This window comes from Mus caroli, chromosome 18 (genome assembly GCF_900094665.2).
Source record: "Mus caroli chromosome 18, CAROLI_EIJ_v1.1, whole genome shotgun sequence".
NCBI classification, from domain to species: domain Eukaryota; kingdom Metazoa; phylum Chordata; class Mammalia; order Rodentia; family Muridae; genus Mus; species Mus caroli.
Window position 1 is genome coordinate 29,542,666 of NC_034587.1, and position 23,011 is coordinate 29,565,676.

The 23,011-nt window shown below is 38.7% G+C and overlaps 1 protein-coding gene across 1 annotated transcript in view; it reads left to right on the forward strand.

Annotated features, from left to right (window-relative positions):
• Window positions 1–23,011, forward strand: part of Map3k2 (mitogen-activated protein kinase kinase kinase 2) — a 71,230-nt gene that overhangs the window by 22,977 nt on the left and 25,242 nt on the right. The window contains exons 2-11 of the mRNA XM_021150621.2: window positions 4,429–4,498; window positions 9,597–9,715; window positions 10,976–11,016; window positions 12,270–12,369; window positions 15,490–15,603; window positions 16,265–16,352; window positions 19,952–20,082; window positions 21,228–21,307; window positions 22,307–22,374; window positions 22,522–22,614. Coding sequence (XP_021006280.1) covers window positions 4,495–4,498; window positions 9,597–9,715; window positions 10,976–11,016; window positions 12,270–12,369; window positions 15,490–15,603; window positions 16,265–16,352; window positions 19,952–20,082; window positions 21,228–21,307; window positions 22,307–22,374; window positions 22,522–22,614 — 838 coding nt within the window. The 5' untranslated portion in view covers window positions 4,429–4,494. The remainder of the gene's footprint in view (window positions 1–4,428; window positions 4,499–9,596; window positions 9,716–10,975; window positions 11,017–12,269; window positions 12,370–15,489; window positions 15,604–16,264; window positions 16,353–19,951; window positions 20,083–21,227; window positions 21,308–22,306; window positions 22,375–22,521; window positions 22,615–23,011) is intronic.

A 23,011-nucleotide genomic window follows, 5' to 3' on the forward strand; every position in this document is an offset into this window, starting at 1 on the left:
ATGTATGTGTATGAGTGTGGGAGATGCAAACACAGAGTGATAACAAGGAAAAGCCCTGCAGGGTTAGAAATGACTGAAGGAAAATACCACAGAAGCCCTAGGGTGTTCTCAGTTCCTAGAACTTGGTACTGTATTATGCTAAGAATATACAAGCATTGTGCTGAGTATTTTGGTACCTAATCTTTCTAAATTTTGTGTGTATTGTTGAGTTCTGGCATAGTAGTACACTTAAAGGCATAACTCACTACAGTATGACTTCCGGAAAGGTCAGTTGATAAAGTTAGTTATAAGTGCATTTTAAATGTTGAGCAACAGATATCTTTTTGCTAAGTGTCCACATAGGTGGATCATAACCTAAACATAGAGGTTGCAATTCTGTCAAGCTTGTTGCTGGTAAAACTAGATTTCAGCATTCTTGTGAAAGTTTCAGTAGACTTATTCATGGGGCTTACATATTGGTTAATTATGTGTAGCAAATTAGGTACTATTTGAAGTTCTACTTTAGGGCAGGGGCACTTGACACCACAGATTTATTGAAATAATAGTTGTTTCTATGACCACTGGAATCTTTGAAGCAGAGCCACATCCTAGGACAGATATAAAATGTTGCTTGCTATTAAAAGCGTCACACAGTTTTCATTATGAATTGTACTTATGAGGTATATTTGTATCTACATATTTATTCCACCTTCAGTAAATGCTAGGCCAAGAAGCAGCGGAGCTCTCCCAAGGAATGCAGTAAACTGGGCAGCACCTTAGCTTCTAGCTTTTTTCACAAGCCAGCCATCAACAAGCTGGTTGGATGGGAGTGTACTGTCATCCAAAGCCCAACCGAGAACACGATTGCTCTTTCTCTACAAGAGTAGTATCCATAAACTGCTCTACATACTCTTAATATTGTGGTGATGCGTGTGTATGTCTGTGTTTGGTTGTGTGTGTGTGTATAATTATATATGTAAAATTGTTGTTGTTTTTTGAAACAGGGTCTTACTATGTAGCCCTGGCAGTCCTGGTACTTGCTGTGTAGACCAGGCTAGCTCATAAAGATCTGCCTTCCTCTGGGATTAAAGGCTTGTGGCACCAGGCCAGGCCAATACCATACTTAAATTCTCCTCTAAGTTTGTTTAAGGCCATACTGATTGGATTGTGTGTTAGGACTCTCATGTTCTTATATATGACTTCCCCAGGAGTAGGGTTGTCCATGAAGTAATGTTAATTTAGTTAACAAAACTAAAAGCAAACAAAAAAAAAAACCCCCACCAAATAGGATTATGAAGAAAGAATTTTAAATCGAGTGCAGAAATGATGCAGGAAAACCTAAACCCACTCCTGAGATCAACTTGATTATCCAGTGCATTCTACTTGAAATTCTCAGTGCTCGGAGTATGGAATTGGAAGAAATGGGGAGTGGAACAAACCTCCTCACAGTGACTCTTCAGTCCAGCAGCACTGAGGTATTGCTAAGGAGGCGCATCGAGGTTTACTCTGTCCAGGCCCGAGCTCTTGTGAAATGCCCAGTGTCCAGGTTATCCACTCTCCTGTGGGCTTCAGGGTAGCAATGGATTTCTGAGGCTCACTTGTCTGCATTGAGGTTCTGTTGTGCCCAGCAGGACTCTCCACTGCCTTTTAGAAGCTGTGTGTGGCCAAGACCACCACAGAAAGGAGTGTGTTTACTTTCTGAAGGTTGTAGCCTAATCATACAGCCTGCCCTGAGGTGGGAAGAAGGTGGCAATGCAGCTGACAGGGAATCAGACGCTAAACAGCCTTCTGTTTTTAAGTGAGTGATTATATTATACCCTGCTAATCTTGGTGCTGGTGGTAATACTAGTGCTTTAGTAGTAAAAGTGCTTTTTAAAAAACCTTTTAATTAATTTATTTTTATAACAACCTTTGTTATAAGAGAGCATAGTCAAGACTTAGATAAAGAAAGAGATGATAATATAGTTACAGGAGGTCCTGTCTAGGACTTTTCAGTTTATTCAAATTGTGATGAGAAACCACTAATAGCTTCTAAGCAGAGAAAGAACATAAACATTTTGACTTAATTTTGTATTACTTATTTTAATTTTTAAAGGCAGGCTTTCATTGGCCTGGAACTTGCCATGTAGACCTTGAACTTGAACTCAGAGATCTTCCTGCTTCTTCCCTCCACTCTGGGATTAATGGTGTGGGTTGCCATTCCTGGCTTTTTTAATTTTGAAAAAGATGCTTTCATTGCTTTTTAGAATATGAATTTTATGTTGGTATATAATTGAATAGGTTAGCTAGTCAAAAAGTATTTAGGTAATTCACATGTGACTTGGAATCAAGTGATGGTGTTAAAATATATATTTTTAAGGAAAAGCTGACAGGATTGTCTGATGAAATGGAATGGAAGATGAATCAGAGGAATGAAGGATATTATAAAATTTTAACTTTGTGTGATTGGGAAAATGGAATTTTTGATGAAATGGAGACTCTTGTTTTAAAATCTTTCACTTTTAAAAAAATTAAAATTTTATTGATTATTGTTCCAGGTGGCCCAGGCTGGGCTTGAACTCTTGGTTTTATTGTTACCCCCTCCTAAATGTTAGGATTGCATGTGTTCATCCTGGTCTTGACCCTTTTATTCGGAGGAAGGGTCACTGAATGACATTGATAGTGAATTATTACTATAGATAATTTCCAACTGGTGTCATTTTGATTGTATTACATTTATTATAGTTTTTTTTTAAACTTGATATTACGCTGTAAGAAAAAGCTTCATTTTCTTTCAATTGTTGGTTCATTGTTTACGTTTTCCTTTTTTAGTGGGCTATAATCAACCTATCATTCCATATTTGACTAGTGGAAGCCCTTTCTAGCAGTTCTTGTCCTTAAAAAAGGACTTTATTGATTAGTACATGCGTGTGCATGCATGTGAATGTTTGTTCATGTACATGCATGTCTGTTTGTCCCCATGTGGGTATGTACCTTCTTTTAAACCCAGGTTAAATCCAGGTTCAGGCTTGTGTGGCAAATGCTTTTTTTACTTGCCGAGCCATCTCAACTGGTCTTTTATGTCCTTTTCACATGGTCCATTAGTATTTGTGTACTTACTCTTTGTGTGCTTTACTAAGCTGTGAAATACAACTGTCTTATGTATTTGCCTCTGTTTCTTTCTTGGTACATATTAAGAACCACAATTTCATAGTAGCTCCATTCTCAGTCCTGTATAACAAGGCCATTTTTGATTCACCCCTTCCCTTGTCTTCAAGAGCCCGGGGGTTCTAGTTGGGGCATCTGTTGTGGGGAAGCAGAGCAGCATGGTATGTGTGGTGGTTTGAATATGCTTGGCCCACAGAGTGGCACTTTTGGGAGGTGTGGCCTTGTTGGAATAGGTGTGGCCTCGTTGGAATAGGTGTGGCCTCGTTGAAGGAAGTGTATCACTGTGGGCACAGGCTTTAAGAGAGCCTCCTCTTAGCCACCTGGGAGCCAGTCTTCTCCTATTGGTCTCCAGGTGAACATGTAGAACTGTCAGCTTCTCCTGTACCATGCCTGCCTGGATGCTGCCATGCTGCCTCCCTTAATGATAATGGACTGAACCTCTGAACCTGTAAGTCAGTAAGTCAGCTCCAACTCAGTTCCTTTAGAAGAGTTGCCTTGGTCACAGTGATGGAAACCTTAACTAAGACAATATGATGCTTTTCTCAGTGCTATGTATGCTGTATGTCCATTCATGTCTTCATATTTTAATTTTTGACAGTTTTAGGTGTACATTACTTAGAAATCTAAACTGTCACATTTAACGTGTATTTTTTATTGTTTGCTTTTCTGGTTGTTTGTATAGGTTGGTTTTGTTTTTGTTTTTTGTTTTTTTTTTGGTTTTTCGAGACAGGGTTTCTCTGTGTAGCCCTGGCTGGCCTGGAACTTACTCTGTAGACCAGGCTAGCCTCGAACTCAGAAATCCACCTGCCTCTGCCTCCTGAGTGTTGGTATTAAAATGATGCACCACCACTGCCTGGTGTTACACTTATTCTTTATGTTGTGTTTTTTTAAATAATGTATTATTTTTCTGTTGTTGTTTTCATAGAAAAAATTAATATGGCAGGAAAGACTGCATATTGTTAGAAAGGCCTGATTACAAAATGGTACCCAGGGGCTGAGTTTTAAGGAGGGTTGTGATAAGGGCTCATTGTGTCTAAGCTGTTTATAGAAACAGTATGTTTGTTGCTAATCACCTGCTTTTCTTCTTGAATATTGAGAGTTTAGTGTGTTAGGGAAGGGTAACTACATGCTCAGCTCTTAATAGTAAATATTCTGAAAAAGTTATAAATTATTTCTAGTATACACACACATACACATATCCATCATAGTGTTATTTATACCATTGTGTGTGTGTGTTTGTGTGTGGTTGCCTCTTCTCTTCTAGTTATTACTAATTAATGTGTTTGTCTTCTTACCTTTTAGGGCAATAAAGAATGTTGATGGGAGAACCATTTTCCTAATTTTCAAATTATTGAGCTGGTCGCCATAATGGGTAAGTTTAAGCTAAAAGCATTTTAAAAAAAATTATACTTAAAGAATAGGATGAAGAATAAAATATTTATCTTACAACAAACTTCATATAGAAATTCATGGAACAGTAGATTTATGTCATGTGTAATATAGATTTAGCTACCATTTTACTTAATGGACTTTAGGCGTTAGGGGGTAGTAGAATGCTTGAGTAGTTACGCATCTGTGAGGCCCTGGGTTCGGTACCAGGCACCATCAAAGCTAAGGAAAGTAGTTTGAGTTGGAGCACTGTTTATACTCTTACAGCCTTGGAATGGGCATTTAGCTGCAGGACCCAGTGGACGTTCAAAGCCAGTGCTCAGCTGCTTGTGGTTTGTTTAGAAAGTAACGTGGTAAGGAAAAAAGCAGTCATCAGATTTTATAATTGAGTAACTAGGCAAGCCATCAACGTGCAGAGGCAGTTTCTTTCACAATACTCTGTGGCATTGTAAGTGTAATTTAGAAGCAGTCTGCCCTATAGGGCATTCGGTTTATACATCCATCACTTTTTCTTCTTTGCCTCCTTTTCTCCTTAATATTGAGGGTTTTCTGTCTTGAGGCAGCAGTTAGACAGACACTAGAAAGGAGCAGGGTAAATGGTCAGTCTGACCCTAAATTGGGAAAAATGGACAGAGTAATTAATTGTATGCTGTTTTAAACTGAGATTGAACCTGGTAACTCTGACAGTTACTTTTCAAAATTTGTCTCACTTTTTTTTTTTTTTTTAAGATTTATTTATTATATGTAAGTACACTGTAGCTGTCTTCAGACACTCCAGAAGAGGGCGCCAGATCTCGTTGCGGATGGTTGTGAGCCACCATGTGGTTGCTGGGATTTGAACTCTGGACCTTTGGAAGAGCAGTCGGGTGCTCTTACCCACTGAGCCATCTCACCAGTCCTTGTCTCACTTTTTAAGCAGTTGTATAGGTAAACACATACTCTCTCTCTCTCTCTCTCTCTCTCTCTCTCTCTCTCTCTCTCTCACACACACACACACACACACACACACACACAGTGTAGGTGGTAGAGTTAAATGTCATTTAGATGAGCCTTGTTTTGGAAGGCTTAGCGTACCCTCACTGTACGTAGTCGGAGCCAAAGCTCCACATTCCTACTTTGAAACTTCTCTTCCATTTCTTGGTAGCTTCGTACATGGCGCCTCATGACACCCTCTGGAACCCAGCCTCTCCACTCTAAGCAGGCTTCTAATAGCTCCAGACTGCACACACACTTGCTGACTCCTGTTGGCTTCTCACCTTTCTTTTTCATTTGTACTTCAGCTTATATAGTGAGTTGATTTTTAACCATTGTAGGTGGTTGTGCTTGCTGGGATTTGAACTTGGGACTTCTGGAAGAGCAGTCAGTACTCTTAACTCCTGAGCCATCTCTCCAGCATCAAGTGATTTTACTCCATTTGAGATTAGTCTCAGTTTACTCAGGTTTAGACAATTTTTATCAACAACGCACAGTCTGGTGTGGACATTTTTAGGGCATACTATTTGTGATTTCATTGTAACTGAGTTAGTTACTATTTGCCTAAGCAAACACTATGAAAAAATATTATTTTATACAGGATGCTTTTAAGAAGGTTATAAATATTTTCTCTAAGGGTTGCAAAGATGGTTCAGGCGTTAAGAGTGCTTATATATTGCTCTTGAAGAGGACCCAGGTTCAGTGTTCAGCATCACATCAGGCAGTTCATAGCCATCTGTGTCTTCAGTTTAAGGTGATCCAAACCTTCTGGCTTCCATGGTCACCTGCACACATGTGGCACACACGTGACACACACAAACTCAGGCAGGTATGCACATATACACATGTTGCAGGAAATATTTAAAAAGTGAACTGGTATGTTCCTGTGCTAGTGACAAGGCAACCAGCAAGCCGCAGAGCTCATGCTGAGCCACACACACTGGGCCACAGGGCTCCTACCTGGTGCGTCTCACTCCACGATCCCTTTCCCGCCAACTCTCTGGCCCTGCAGGGAGGGCCATGGGGCCTCCACTGAACCATCTCACTGTGCGGCTGCCTACTAGCCACCCCCCACCCCCTACACAGTTTATCTTGCTATCACGCAATGCCCCACACACCCAGGATTAGCCACCTCACCACCTAATTACAAGACTCTTAATGCTAAATCAGATTTATGTATCAATAAAATCACAATTTACAAGATGCCAATACAATAATTTCAGAGTCAATTGATAATGATAAAAGCTTTACCCCAATTATTCTAACCTTGTGAAAATCTTAGCTATTTGTGGCTGTTTAAAACCACGGGGGATCTTTGCCTCCACGTTGGCTCCTCTCCTCGTCCTCCTCGTCCTCCTCGTCCTCCTCGTCCTCCTCGTCCTCCTCGTCCTCCTCGTCCTCCTCATCCTCCTCGTCCTCCTCTTCCTCCTCGTCCTCCTCCTGTGTTGGCTCCTCCTCTTCCTCCTCCGTTGGTTCCTCCTCCTCCTCTTCCTCCTCTTCCTCCTCCTCCTGTGTTGGCTCCTCCTCTTCCTCCTCCATTGGTTCCTCCTCCTCCTCTTCCTCCTCTTCCTCCTCCTCCTGTGTTGGCTCCTCCTCTTCCTCCTCGTCCTCCTCCTCCTGTGTTGGCTCCTCCTCTTCCTCCTCCGTTGGTTCCTCCTTCTCCTCAGTTGGCTCCTCCTCCTCCTCTTCTTCCTTCTCCTGAGACCTATCTGTCTCACCAACTCCTAGCTCCGCCTCCCTTTTCCTGTCCAACGGCAGGTCTCCTCCTGTCCTAATGTGATTGGACAGGGAAAATTCTGCAACATACACATAAATTTAAAAAAATGATTATATTGTTTATCTCTTGGGGCCCGTGAGATAGCTTTGCAGGTAAAGGTACTTGAAACCATGTCTGACAAACCTGAATTTGATTCTCTGGACTCTAGTGGGAAAAGGAAAGAACCAACTCCTGTAAGCTCATAAACACTGTGGTGCACACCCAGCCACACAGAGAAGTAATAAATGTAATAACCTAACCTGGCATTTATTGATAAAAGCATTACAACTTTTACCTTAATTACTAGTACACAAATATTTTAACTTATAGACTGTGTTGAATATTAAAAACCAACAAAGTATATATTTTAGCTATTTATATAGTCAAATGACTTTTGGGACAATTGAATTACCAGATTCTTTTTAATGATTTCTTTTATAGAACATATTTTTTTGTTATTATTACTCCAGGAGATAAATTATTGCCCAAAATAATGGCTACATTTAAAAATTATAAAGACCTTTGATTCTTTTATTTATCTGATGTTAATAATCATTAGTAGATTGATTTACTAGCAAAACTCTGTTGTCTCATAGTCCTGCAGAGAGTTTGTGGTTGGCATTGCAGAGGGGACATGTTTATGATTTTAAAGGAAATCTATTTGGAAGACACTAACTTTATGCTTCATAGTCCTCCCTGTAGTTTTCTGGGTACTATTTCCTAAGGAATGAATTTTTCTTATATTTTTACTTTTAATTAAATTTTTTTTGCGTGTGTAAGTGGGTGTTTTGCCTGCCTGTATGTCTGGTGTCTGTAGTGTATAATAGGGGGCATGGGAGTGTCTGGAACTGGAGACACTGTGGGTGCTAGGAACTGAGCCCTTGTCCTCTGCAAGAAGAGCCAGTGGTTGTAACTGCTGAGCTATCTCTCCAGCTCCACATTGTTACTTTTAAATTGCTATTGGCCTTCTTGATAAATACTTTTATTTGTTTTTTTAATGATTTATTTATTTTATGTGCATTGATGTTTTGCCTGCATGTATATGCATCTATGAGAGTATCTGACCTCCCGGAATTGGAGTCACAGACAGTTGTAAGCTGCTATGTGGTTGCTGGCAATTGAACCCAGCATCCTTTGGAAGATCAGCCTGTGTTCTTTGGAAGAACAGCAAGTGCTCTCAACTGCTGAGCCCTCCCTTCAGCCTGATAAACACTCTTTTATGTTAGTAGTCTTGGGAAGAAGTTTGAGGGAAACCTTCAAAGTATTAGTAAGCCATTGTCCACAGATGGAGCCTTTCTGGTTTTCTCCTGTAAGCCTCAGTAAGAGGAACACATCTCTAAAATGAAGTCTGCGATTTGGATATAATTGGTAAAGGAAGGTCATGTTTACACAAGGTTTATTTTTTTCCTCATTTTTTAAATTTTTATTATTAAGGCCATTGATACTTGGTTTGTGTTTTGTTTAGGAGCCATAGAAAAGAATTTGTTCTAGCAGGGCTTTTTTGACTCAGGGTGTTAAGTCACTGAATGAATCGTAATGACTTTACCTCCCTTATAAATGGGGTTGGAGGGAGAGCTCAGCTGTGAGGAACACATACTGCTCTTTCAGAGGACCTCAGTTCTATTCCCAGCACCTACATTAGATGACTATCAGTCACCTTCCAGCTGTAGGGCATCTGACACCTCTGGCCTCCATGGGCACCTGTACTCTCATACACACACACACACACACACGCACACACACACACACACACACACATACATATATACACACAGAGTTAAAAATAATATAGAAAGTAAGTAAAATAAAAACTATCTAAAACAAAAATGCCCCATGTGTAGATGCAGAGCTTGAGTCTTAAGTAGTTTTGATGTTATTCTCAGAGGTGGTGTGTGTNTGTGTGTGTGTGTGTATGTGTGTGTGTGTGTGTGTGTGTTTCTTGTAACACAATTAACATTTTGTTTGATAAAAAGAGGCAGGTGGATCTCTAAGAGTTCAAAGCCAGCCTGATGAACATAGTTCCAGGACCACACAGTAAAAGATGTATTTCATCTATGAATGTGTGTCACATGTGTGTGGGTACCCGGGGAAGCTAAGGAGGGTACAGGAGTCCCTGGGATTGGAGTCACAGATGGTTGTAAGTTGCGGCATGAGAGTGCTAGGAACCAAACTTGAATCTTCTGAGAGAGCAGCAGGTGCCATTAGCTGCTGAGCCATCTCTCCAGTCTAACTAAGTCATTTATTTACTAAATTCCATTATAGATTCTGCTTGATGACTATGATGAATATATATTGACATTAGAGTTCTTTTTAAAATGTATATGTATTTATGTCTTTTTAAAAAAATACCCAGATGATCAGCAAGCTTTGAATTCAATCATGCAAGATTTGGCTGTCCTTCATAAGGCCAGTCGGCCAGCATTATCTTTACAAGAAACCAGGAAAGCAAAACCTTCATCACCAAAAAACCAGGTATTTATTTCAGTAATACTTAAAAGATTCCATTTTTATTATTTTTAAACTATGTGACTGTTTCTATGTGAGTCTGTGCATGAGATTGTAGGTGCCCATGGAAAGCTGCAGTACTGGAGCCCACTGGAGCTAGAGTTACAGACGCTTGTGAGCCACCTGACATGGGCCTTGGGAACTGTACTTTGGTCCCCTGTAAAAGTGGTGTGTGTTCTTAACCACTGAGCACTCTTTCTAGTCCCAGCTTCAGTAGTATTTTAATAAGTGTATTTTGTTCTATGAATTATTTTCATTTCATAGACTTCTTTTATACTTTGAGTCAGATGTTTTGTTTATTAGTATATTATCTGATAAGTACATTTTAAGTTTTGTATTTATATTTAATATGTAATACAATTTAAATGCTATGTGTAAGTACAGTATTGAAGATATAGTGACAAGAAAAAAATGAATATACATTTTTTTAAAAGCTATATGGTAACTGCTTGCTAAAGTTACTATTTCATCCATTCTCTAGCACAGAAGATAAAGTGTCTTTTGTTATCCCTTGAAGTCTCTTCTGGATACTTATAACTGGATTAATTTGATTCCTATTAACTAGACTAGCATGAGCTAGGAAGCATAGAATGTCAAAATACTAGAGTTCCCTCTTCCTATAGTGTCCGTTCATGGTCTGTTTAGGTTAGAAAATAACATGAAATGCTGTAGACACAAGCAGCTCTAAGTTTTAAATTTCATGCCATTTGAAGTAGCATAATGAAACCTCCCATTGTTATGAATATACCTCTGTGTTTCGTATCCATGCTGTATATTGAGAAGCTATTTAAGTTATGGGATTGACTATTGAAATATGATAATAAAGTAATGACAATTTGATTATGCAGAAAAGAAGCTTTAAAGTACTTCATTTAAGAGAAGAGGTGAAAGTTTTAAACTTAACAAGGAAGACAAGCAAACCAACAAGCATATATTCAGAGGTCTTGAAACTCACAGAAGAGGAAGGACTTTAGTAGGAAAGCTGCATTCTCCATTTCCTTAGCTCAGGCTATTCGTGCATGAGTGGATATTGGTGCTCGTCTCTGTTATCAGAGCTCATGATGTAATTCTCAACCCAGATTTTTGGCAGACGTTTGGTGATTGGAATTGCACCTTGAAAGTGAAACCCCTTCTTTTCTGCTCTATGTTAAATGAGTAGGCTAAGGAAAAGATGACTTAGAAATGTATCTGGTCTCTGTATGATTATGACTGATATCTTTATTATAGAATGATGTTCGAGTCAAATTTGAACATAGAGGAGAAAAAAGGTAAGCAAGGAAATATTACACATCAATTTAACCATGTAATAAAATGTGTATTCCAGTTAAGCTATTAGGATTCTTTCAGGTTTGAAAGAAATTTTGTAGTTTGGAAATTGAAAATGAAATAGTCTTTGGTAATGGATAGCATGCACCTAGACCGGCGAGAAATAGACTATGTTAAAATGCATGCTAGCCATTGGAAAGACTCGATGTGTTTGCTTTGCAAAATTGGGAAGTAAGTAAGATCACTTCATAATACACACTTTAAAATCTTACTATTTACTTTTAATTTACTGTCCTGTAAAGACTTCAATGCTGTGGTGTATATTTTGTTAACAGTGTTGTAGAAGTGAGTTGGAATGGTGGCTGCAGGTACTTATACAGCAGGAATGTAAGCTTAGCCTTCTGTGCCTGGTGTCCCCTGCTATGTCTGCCTCAGGGTGGCAGTGCAGCTGGTGAGGGCTGACGAGAAGACCTCTTAGGAGCACAGAAGATTGTGGTTTTGTTATTGGTGTTTCATTGTATTAATAAAAGGCCTGTTAATCTTAAGGAATTAGAAGTTTCTCACAAGTCCTATAACTTGAATATGTGAACATATTTCACTAGGTGCACTGAAAAAGGAAAAAGAGTACACCTTACATATCAATATTCCTTATTTGGGATTCTTTTCTGGGTGTTTGCTAGCTTTTCCATTCCTTCAGCTCTGTCCCTAGTATGTGATCTATAAAGCTAGCGTGGAAGTGACTTCATAATCCGATGTGGTATTCTCTAGACTTAGTGCATGCTCCCTGGGCTGCCCAGGCCTTAGGAATAGAAGCAAATACCATGCTTTTCTTTCACTTCAATCCTGTGTGATGTCTTAGAGATGCTTACCTAACATATGTGCTAAGATTTTGAATTGATAAGGGTCCAGAAATCAAAACCTGATTTCAACAGGATGAGGGACTTACTGTTCTTAACCGTTTCATTGCATTCTATTACACACATGCACAGTTAATCAGATTTAAACACTCTCCTAAGTAGCACTTTATATTGAGCTTTAATATTTATGTGATTGTGAATTTAACACTTGGAGAATCTTCCTTTAAAAATTATAATTGAAATAAAACAAATTTTAATCTTAAAATTTGTATTGAAAATTTTTGTATTTGATCAAGTGTGTTATAACTTTTACTTAATTTATCTGACAAAATAGAACTGTTGTAAGTATAATGTTTCTGACAAACAAAATAACATATTTAAAAATTATTTTTATGTAGGATCCTGCAGGTCACTAGACCAGTTAAACTAGAAGACCTGAGGTCTAAGTCTAAGATCGCCTTTGGGCAGTCTCTGGATCTACACTATACCAACAATGAGGTAAATATACGCACTCCATTTTGTTTTTTAGTAGTCCTTATTTTGGAAAGTTAGTGTGTTCATGTAAGAGTTTGAGTTTTTATTTGGTGATTTGTAAAAAGTGGTACATTATAGGAGTGAGATGCACATTTAGATTTTACTGTTAAGTGGGGTGCTACTGTGCACATAGCTAAGACGACATACAGTGGGAGGAAGTAGACCTCACCTTGCAGTTTCCAGCTTCCAATTTTCCTTTTACTCTGTATTCAGTGAGCCTGCTTTCCTTGGGATACGTAGACTTACTGTGATATTAGTTAGGATGCTTTGGATGCTTGTATTGATGTTGGGGTCAGGTTATGTGGGTCCTCACTCTGTTCTCAGGGAACCCATTTTAATCTTGAAAGTAGAATTGGATTAGATGGTAACTCAAGTTTCTTTTTTTTTTTTTTTTTTTTGGTTTTTCGAGACAGGGTTTCTCTTTATAGCCCTGGCTGTCCTGGAGCTCACTTTGTAGACCAGGCTGGCCTCGAACTCAGAAATCCGCCTGCCTCTGCCTCCCAAGTGCTGGGATTAAAGGCGTCGCCACCACGCCCGGCTTCAAGTTTCTTACTGTTAGTGGGATTTTAAAATTTTTAGTTAATTTTTTAATTTAATCTTCAGAAAATACTTTTTACTGGCCGGATGTGAGGGTTTATGAGTTGCAGCCTTTCATGGCGTCAGTGTCACAGGTTTGTGGACGAAGCAGATAGCAGAGGATTGAAGATCTTTGAAGGAAATACATAAAGTCTTGGGACAGGCATGGTGGTACATGCTGTAATCCCAGCACTGGGGAGGCAGTGGCAAAGGCAGGCATAATGAGCCTCAAGACACCCAGGGCTACAATGAGAGACCCTGTCTTTAAAAAAAAAAGTCAGTGAGTGTCCTCTTTATGTTACTAAGGAGAAGCTAGCAACTGAAGCAATATTCAAACTGAGACTTTGGTGTGAAAAGCCAGCCCTACAAAGAGTTTCAAGGGAAGGATGGAAGATGGAACAGCTTAAGAACAGTATTAATAGAAAGAGTAACCGCAGGGGTGGAGTGATAAGGGAAGTCAGAAAAACTTGATCTAAGAAAATACATGAAACCCCCTTGCAACTAAAACACTTGAGAATAACACAGAGATGCAAATATTCTTTTGAACACTGAAGACATTTTAATCCATCCCCATAAGCAGTACAGCCTGATTGCTTACACACAAAATGCTTTCTTCTGCCGAATGCAAAGACACTTGATTGCTCTGGGAGGGAGCTCCAGGGGCTGTATGCAGCCACACCAGCACCGGTGTCAGCCCCTTCTGCCTGCACCAGCTTACAGACACAGCCCAGCAGGACCTGGCTAGGAATCCCAAAAAGGCAGGGCACATGTTTTCATAAGTACAAGTCTATATCTTAAACAGTATCCTGAGTAGTGTGCACTGTACTACAGCAGTAGCTTGACATTTTACATTTCAAGAAATTTGGGGTTTTAATTATGCGTAAGCATATCTCTTACTCAGTCTTTTCTTGGTATTTTATCATATGTACATACTAGCTGGGTGTTCAACTGCCAGCCTGCGTTTTCAGGGTTATCTAGTAGTATGGACACAGGTGAAGTACATGGATGGTAGATGACTAACTGTCCATAACGGACTTGTCATGGCCATCTTCCCTTCTTTCTTCATTTCCCACTCCCTTACCTAGAATCTTTTCCCATATAAATAACTTGACCTTGAATCATTATCTCCTAATTTTCAAGGAAACAAAGCTACCCTACCCTCCCACTCCTTCATCTACCTCTTCTCCCCTTCCTCCTCCCTCCCAGGGTGTTTTATCAGCAATAGGAAATGGGACAAAGATGATGTGTACCAGCATAAAATGAGCTGCAAATAGAAACTGGAAATAAACTTCAAAGTACAGACTAGACAAATGTTAGCAGAGTATAAGACAGAATTCAAATAATCCTGGTTTGTACATAAGGTTAGCAGCTTTTCAGTTTTCTGTTTTTATTAAGTTATTATAGTTTTGGAGACAGAATCTTGCCAGGTGAACTGGCCTGGCCCAGCGCTCACTGCATGGCCTAGGATGGCCTTGAACTTTTGTCAGTCTTTAGAAAAAGAGACATTGCTTTCATACACCAACTACAGAGTGAGGTTACACCATGGTAGGTCCTGGGCCAGGGCACCTCTAGTGCTCACCCTGTGCTGTGCTCTGCTGGAGCAGGCCCTCGTCCCCAGGACTCCCAGCCAAAGCGGCTTTACATTTAGTAAGTGTGGCGTATGTCCATTTGTTTTCACTCTGTTTCTGTCCCAGTGAAATGATGCTTACTTCTTCTCCTTAAGCTGCAAGAATTTTTTTATTTAAAAAATAAAAGGTTTTGATTTTTATAAATTCATGTGAATCATATTTTGTTCATAGACCTCTTGGGTTGCTACTGTTGTTTATAACATCTTAGCCATGAGAGAGAGGACTAATGAGAGTAGATTTCACACTGAGGATTTCCTGAGATGATTACTCACTTAGCAGCGCACTTGTTCTTGAGCGTAGTGATCTAGACTTCCAGGACCAGAGATGAATTCAGGGGAACTGTGGAGTGCAGATATGTGGCTGATGACACCTTCCCTTGGCAGCTGTCACTGATACTCAAGGTTTGTTACATTGTAAACACAACAGGCAACGAGTAAACCTGTGGTTACTACTCAAAAAAAGAATTAAGAATTTTATTTGTGCAGATGAAAAGTAGTGGCTTATTTTATATAATTTGTGTGTGTGCCTTTAAATGTTCTTAGGTCTGAATATACTTACTTTACCTTAATTTAACAATATTTACTATACCTTAATTTGCCAATGTTACAAAAATATCATAGAAAATTAATTTTTAGACATATTTACTAGGAGAATGTAATGATTAATAAGGCAAAAATGTTAATTATTTATTAATGATGAGATTTTAGTGGTGCTGAAAGAGAGCAGAATGCTGGAATAGACTAGACATGTATAATCTCCTTAGACTTTCACTGTAGTAATAAAATACAAGGTGAGATTTCTAGTTCCCTAGTAATGGAGCTGCTCACAGAAGCATCTGTCTGCTGTGATGTCTGCATGATTCTTGTCTCTTTTTGTTCAGTTGGTAATTCCGTTAACTACCCAAGATGACCTGGACAAAGCTGTGGCACTGCTGGATCGCAGCGCTCACATGAAGAGTCTCAAGATACTACTTGTAGGAAATGGGAGGACACAGGTATGACTTGGAGTGTATGTCTCACTGAAGACTTATAGGACTGTAATCAGGGTTATAGTTATATTTTAATTTATAAAGTGTAAATTTACATATTTTTATTGCTGTAGCTTAATATGTTTGTTCCTCAAAACTATATAGTTAGAATTACAAATAATACATGTAAAACTAATAGAAACTAACAATTTGAGAAGAATTATATTAGAATTGATGTCCATTTTGTATTTTTATATTTTACCCTGCTTTTGTGTAGACGAGGTGGCATGTGCACATGCCATAGGCACATGTGTGAAAATCAATTTTTCTCATTTTCACATGTTGGATTCAGGGTTTGAACTTGGGTCATAAGGGTTGACAGCAAGCACACTCACCTGATGTACTGCTGTCTTACTGCTTTTGAAATGTCTATCTTCTCCCCATTTCAACCAACTTCCTGCCTCCCTCCCTTTCTTATTCTTGGGCTCAAGTCATCTTCCTGCTCTCATCTTCTAAGTAGCTGGGGTAGTAGGTTTGTGCCACTCTGCTGGGAGATTAAAATTTGTAAGAGTAGATTTTAAAAGGCCCAATAAGAATAGAGGGTAGCTAGCTGTATTTTAGTAAGAGGGTGATTCTGCTGAAAGCCTCAAGTGGGAAGAATAGCATCAATTGCCCTTTTCTCTTCTAGGCTACTAATTTAGAACCATCACCGTCACCAGAAGATTTGAATAATACACCACTTGGTGCAGAGAGGAAAAAACGGCTATCTGTAGTAGGTGAGAAAGACGGGGTGTGAATAAGGAAACCAGTGATCCTTCTTATCTTTTACTGTGTGGTAACACGAAATAGATCTCTGAAAACAGCACCCTGTCTCTGTAGTCTCTGCAGTTATATGCTTTAGCCACTTGGTCTTATGTTCCTGAGAAGTTAATCTCACATATTGTAGGACTAGCAATAACCAATTTAAAGTTTTTCTTTCTACACAGAATATTTCAATATTCAAAAATTGAAGTACAATCTTGAAGAGGTTTTAGTCATCTTAATAGAGGGAGGGCGTAACTGTAGGACATAGAAATGAGTGGGCTAGACGCTTCTGTGTGATATGAGTAGAGAGGAGAGTAACTGTAGGACATGAATGTAGTAGACTGACTCTTGTTCTACATGCCTGGGGTCTTAGGTGTTTCCAGGACGTACTGTCAATATGAAAATGGCTAAGAATATATAGACTGTGTTTTATTATTGTTCTCTCAGTTCCTGTTGTATTTATCATCAATAATGCATTCCGTATTCCTAAGCTTCTGATAAAAGGAAATAAAAGATTCCGTGGACTATATATTGTGAGGTGGCCTTCTTGAGCCTGTGCTAGGCAGAGGTGTTCTGAATTCGCCATAGGAGCTGGAGAGATGTGGTTAAGAGTGTTTTCTTTTTGCAGAGGACCAAAGTTTGCTTCTTAGAACCAGTGTCAGGTGACTCCTAGTTACCTGTGGCTCTTGGTCTAGGGGATCCAACAGTATTTTCTGGCCTCTTCTGGCACTCACATGCACATGGTCATGCATATGTGTAGACTCATACATGCACAGAAATAAAAGTTATAAGGTAAATTCTTCAAGTATCATTAAAAATACCAAAAAAGACAAAATAAAATAGTTTCATTGCTTAAAGAACAGGAGCTAAAGGGAACTGCAACCCTATAGGTGGAACAACATTATGAATTAACCAGTACCCCAGAGCTCTTGACTCTAGCTGCATATGTATCAAAAGATGGCCTAGTCGGCCATCACTGGAAAGAGAGGCCCATTGGTTATGTAAACTTTATATGCCTCAGGGGAATGCCAGGGCCAAGGGGTGGGGGTGGGTGGGTAGGGGAGTGGGGGGGGGAGTGTATTGGGGACTTTTTGGATAGCATTGGAAATGTAAATGAGGAAAATACCTAATAAAAAAGATTAATTAAAAAAAAAAAAGAACAGACAGCTGATACAATTATTTTTAACAGATAGGGCAGAGGATATAGTCATTCCAGATAGCATGAGTTCTTGTACGGAGGCATAAGTTTGAAAGGGAAAGTTGGAGAGGAGAGACACATAATTGGGAAGAGAAAACAAGAGGACAGAGTCAGATACTTGGAGAGTTAGCAATGACAATAAATGAAAAGATTAAGTTAGCATGTGAGTAACTAGAGCAGTTGGTTTTTTCTTTTGTTTTCTAGAAGAAGCTGCTTTTTAAAAATTAATTTATTTATTCACTTTACACCCCAGTTGTAGCCACCCCTCCTCCCTGTCCTATCCTCCCAACGAAGCCCCCATGGGTACCAGCCTGCCCTGGCACATAAAGTCGCAGCAGCAGAACTAAGCACATCCCCTCCCACTGAGGCCAGACAAGGCAGCCCAGCCAGGGGAAGGGGACCCAAAGGCAGGCAGTAGAGTCAGAGGCTGCTCCCACTCCAGCTGTTAGAGGTCCACAAGAAGACCTAGCTGCATGTCTGCCTCAAGTGTGTAGGGGCCTAGAAGAAGCTGTTTTATGACCATTTTTTTTTTTAGGTGTTTTGTCTCACATGAGTCTATTTCAGAAAAGTAGAGATGTGACCCACAAAGATGATACACAGGTAGAGCCTACTCTTTGTCCTTACTCAGATATACTTGGGATTACTAAAAAGCAAAAGCAAAAACAAAACAATACCACCACCACCACCACCAAACTGAGAGAATGTTTGAGTTATGGGAATTCAAACATTGCACTGTCACTTTGGTTTGAGAGCAGTAACTTTCCCCTTGCCTTTAGACGGTGGGCTGAAAGCCATAACCAGTGTACTTGCAGACAGAGCTCTTCTCCAACTGGAGGCACAGCTGCTAGCCTTCTTTGTGGAAGTAAAACAGCCACTACATTTCAGTTGTTAGACAGGGAAAGCTTACATGCACTAGTTAAATTGCCCTTTGATTTCCTCAATATTAACCCACTAGTAAGTATTCTTGTTGTTTGACTTTGGTGCCAGGATAAGGAAAAAACTGAAAATGGTGCAGAATTACTGAGTGTGTTAACATGCCTATTAAATGAATATTAAGAAATATGAGTTATATAATTGGATGGAGAAACTTTTATAGTTTCCCTCTTTCTCAGTCTCCTTTTAGTTGCGTGTATAATTTAAAAAATGCTCTATAATTTAAAAAAAGTATGCAGAAAGATGAAAATATCAGGAATTCAGTAATGACAGTGGCTGTAGGTGTTACAAAGCCTACATGAGCTCCACTCAAAGCTTAGCACACACCTCTTTGCAGACAGCAGATGAGATCTCTACACCTTCTTAATAGGTCCCTGGCTCCTTCTTCCTACTTAACAGGTGACCCCTTTACATGTGCTTATTTCTTTTTTTTTAGTTTAAACTTAAATAGAAGAACATTTATATGTTTGTGTACTTTAAAAATTACTGCAAGGAAAGCCAACAACTTGGTTAATAAACTTTAACCAAGTAATTAAATAACTGCCGGGCTCCCCTCTATTTTTTCTTAAACTATAAAGATTCTAGGGATTTATAGTATATAGTATATCTTTATATATAGGCCTAGCTAATCTGGGACTATCCATATAGACCAGGCTGGATTTGAACTTAGAGATCTGCCAACCTTTGCCTCCTGAGTGCTGGAATTAAAGATGTATGCTAATACACCTGGAAAATTATGAAGAGATTTAAGTAAAAAGAATATAGCTTACTACAAAAGCCTAATTTTAAGTAATAAAAAGTAAAATCCAGATACTAAATAAAAAATATTAAATACAAAATGTGCTGAATGAGTAAGGAGCAGTCTTACTTCAGGTGTCTAAAGATTAAAGACAATTAATGGAAAGAATACCATGGAGCTCAGTGTGCATAGCAAGTTTACAGTGAGTGATTTTACCAAGATGTAATGCAGTACTGCACTCGTTGATGTGAGGACAGACCCGTTGCCAAAGACTCTAAGATGGTAACCTGCCCTGGGATTTAAACCATGCCCTGATTGTGAGCCCTTATTTATTCCTTTCCTATATGGAGATACCAGTCACAGATTATATTAAATATAGGCAGATATAAATTGTCTTTGGAAATTCAAAAGCTGTGGCATAAGATTGTATAGTGTGTCATCAACCCATGATATGGTTGTCAACAGTCAGAAAAACTTGAGTATGAGTTAGCGTATTCTATTGAGGTTATGTAGAGTGTAAATTTAGAAAGGTTTTAAAAAGATCTGAATCTGAGCATTCTGATTAACTTTTGTAAATACTGGATTTTATTTGCTGAAGTTATTTTTTTTTTAATGTAGTTAGAAATGAGACCTATTTAATTGGAACAAAGATTAATTTCCTTGCTGACAAGGATAAAATCTTATAATTTTTTCTTTTTGAGGTCCCCCTAATAGGGATAGAAGTTCCCCTCCTCCAGGATACATTCCAGACGAACTACACCAGATTGCCCGGAATGGGTCATTCACTAGCATCAACAGTGAAGGAGAGTTCATTCCAGAGAGCATGGACCAAGTAAGCCAGACTGGATGCTGGTTTTCACTATATGTTAACATACACTGGTCAGGTGACCAACGTGATTTGGAAGACACCAAGGATGGTGTGTGTGTGTGTGTGTGTGTGTGTGTGTGTGTGTACATTTTCTCTAATCAATCTATCCTAAGTCAAAAAGTTATTATAAACTGCCCATTAATTTATATATAGCTTTTTGTATTGGTGCATCAAAATTACTAGAACAAGCTGTTTTTTTTGTTTTTTGTTTTGAACTGTTTGTCTTTGGTGCATTTGGCTTGTAATCTTAAATTAACTAACATTCAGATTTCTTAATAAATTATTTATTTATTTATTTATTATTTATTTAGGTTTTTTTGAGTTAGGGTTTCTCTGTGTAGTACTGACTGTCCAGAAACTCACTCAGTAGATCAGGTTGGCCTTGAAGTCTAGAGTGCTGATATTGAAGGCATTGCTAGCTTAATAAATACTTTAAAGATAGGGTAAAATTATAACTACTTTATGAAGTGCGGTTTGTGAACTGTCTTAAAGGTGCTTCTGCTTTGTAGTACTCAGGTGTTTTTGTGGGGTGGCTGTTAGGTCCTTCCACTGTCTCAGTGCCCACGTGGGCACTGTGGCACTTTACATATCCTAGTGTAGCATGGTCACTCGATGGTTTGTCTCTATTGACATTGCTCAGCTTTCAGTAAGCAAAATTACTTTAGCTTCAATTACTTGACTATAGAAAAGTATATTTTTCTCGCATAAGATTTCTGTAATCCCAGCTTATTTATATAGGATGTTTAGAAATGAGTAATTCTGGACAGTAGCTGCTATTGGTTACTGTTCCTTTTGAAGACTCTAAAATAATTATAAAATTGTGGGGAAAGAAAGTCGTATTCATTTCTTGATATGCTAGAGACCATTGCATTATATACTTTAAATGTATGAAGTTTATGTCACATCATGTCTCAAACAGTTTTGTTTTTGTTTTATACAAAGGACAGAATTTAATTGGGGCTGGCTCACAGGCTCAGAGGTTCAGTCTAGTATTATCCAGGCGGAGGAGCACAGCAGGCAGCATCCAGGCAGGCAGGCACGGTTCGGTGCAGGAGCTGAGACTTTGGTTATTGTCAGGCCGAGTCATGGTGGGCTCTTTGTTTTCCCAGATGCTGGATCCATTGTCTTTAAGCAGCCCTGAAAACTCCGGCTCAGGAAGCTGCCCGTCACTTGATAGTCCTTTGGATGGGTATGACGATTTTAGTTCTGCTTTTCAGTACATACTGATAAAAATGCATACACACAGAATATGGAGTTATCAATGATTCTTTTATTCTACATTCTGAAGAGTGTCATTCAATGATATTGTCTACACTGACAGCAAGTAGTTTCTGTACTGTGAATAAATCTTTTGACTTCATGGGCTCAATGTCTTTGTTAGTTGTTACATTATGGTTTTCCTACTGTTTCTGCTTGTCTGAAATGTGTTTGAAGCAAGGGCAAACAGATATGATTACATATGATTACATATGATTGTTTTATGACAGCTCTTGAAACTTTTATAAAACTCATGATTGGTTTTGGCAGTTTCATTTTTTAAAAAATTGTTCATTTTGTGTGCCTAATATGCGTTTGTCAGGGCGCCTTCTGCTGTTCTCAGAAGGCCATTGCGGTTTTGCTGTCTTCCTGTAGCACAGAGTTAGTATTTGACTCTTTGCTTGTCTGTCTGCTCTGGGATGCTTTATGAAAAGAGAAACGCTTTTGGAGATTCACGTCCATTTTCCTCTCATCCACACCTCTGTCAGTGTCTTGGAAAATCTACTCTGCCCACCTCTTTAAAAAAAAAAAAAAGTGAAAATTTTTAGTGAACTCTCCTGAATATTTGACATTAATGTTTGGTAAGTTAAAATTATGTCTTTAGTGTTGATCCAGAAACAGTTTCAGGAAAAAAATGATTTTCCAACATTGAGCCGATGTACAGGTGCTTCACGCTTCCATGCTTCTAGATATATCATTCTTACCCTGTACTTAATTTAAAAGCTAGGCTTTTGTCTGTATGTACCAAGTGAGTGTTTCAAAACAGGTTTTTCTTTTTAAAAAATTATGTTAGTATTTAAGTGAACTCTTTTATACACACACACATACACACAAACACGAATACATGTAGAAATACAGATATTACTTAAAAATTTTTTTTTGTTTTATTGCATACCCTCCTTCAATTTAATTTTACATTTTCTATTTATAGAGAAAGCTACCCAAAATCACGGATGCCTAGGGCACAGAGCTACCCAGATAATCATCAGGAGTTTTCAGGTTAGACTATAAATTCTACATGCTTGAATGTTTATGTCATGGTTTGGTTAGGAGGGGAAATTTTTTGAAAAAATTAAAAATGATAATATGCTTTTTATTATTAAAAAGATTTGACTTTTGATGATAGTATTTTTTATGACTTAACAGACTATGATAACCCCATTTTTGAGAAATTTGGAAAAGGAGGAACATATCCAAGAAGGTACCACGTTTCCTACCATCACCAGGAGTATAATGACGGTAAGTGTTGAACTTACCACCAGACTGTAGGAACAGATTAACACTAAGCAAACATTACAAGAAGAGCGTACATCTGAAAAGCCTCATACTTATGATATCCAAATAATTTGTTTTTGAGTCACTTAATTTTCTGGTTAAAAAAAAAGCAGATAAACTTTTGCCAGGAATGGTAAGGAGTACATAGTCTTAGTACTCAGGAGGCAGAGGCAGGTGGATCTCTATGAGTTCAGGGCCAGCCTGGTCTACATTGTACCAGGACAGCTTGCTATAAGGTTTCAAACAAAACAAAAAAATAGGACAAGAGACTTTTTTACTGGTAACTGTTAGAGTGTGTGCTGCTTAAGCACAGGAACCTGAATTCAGGTCCTCAGAGCCCATATAAAGGCTGGGCACAGCA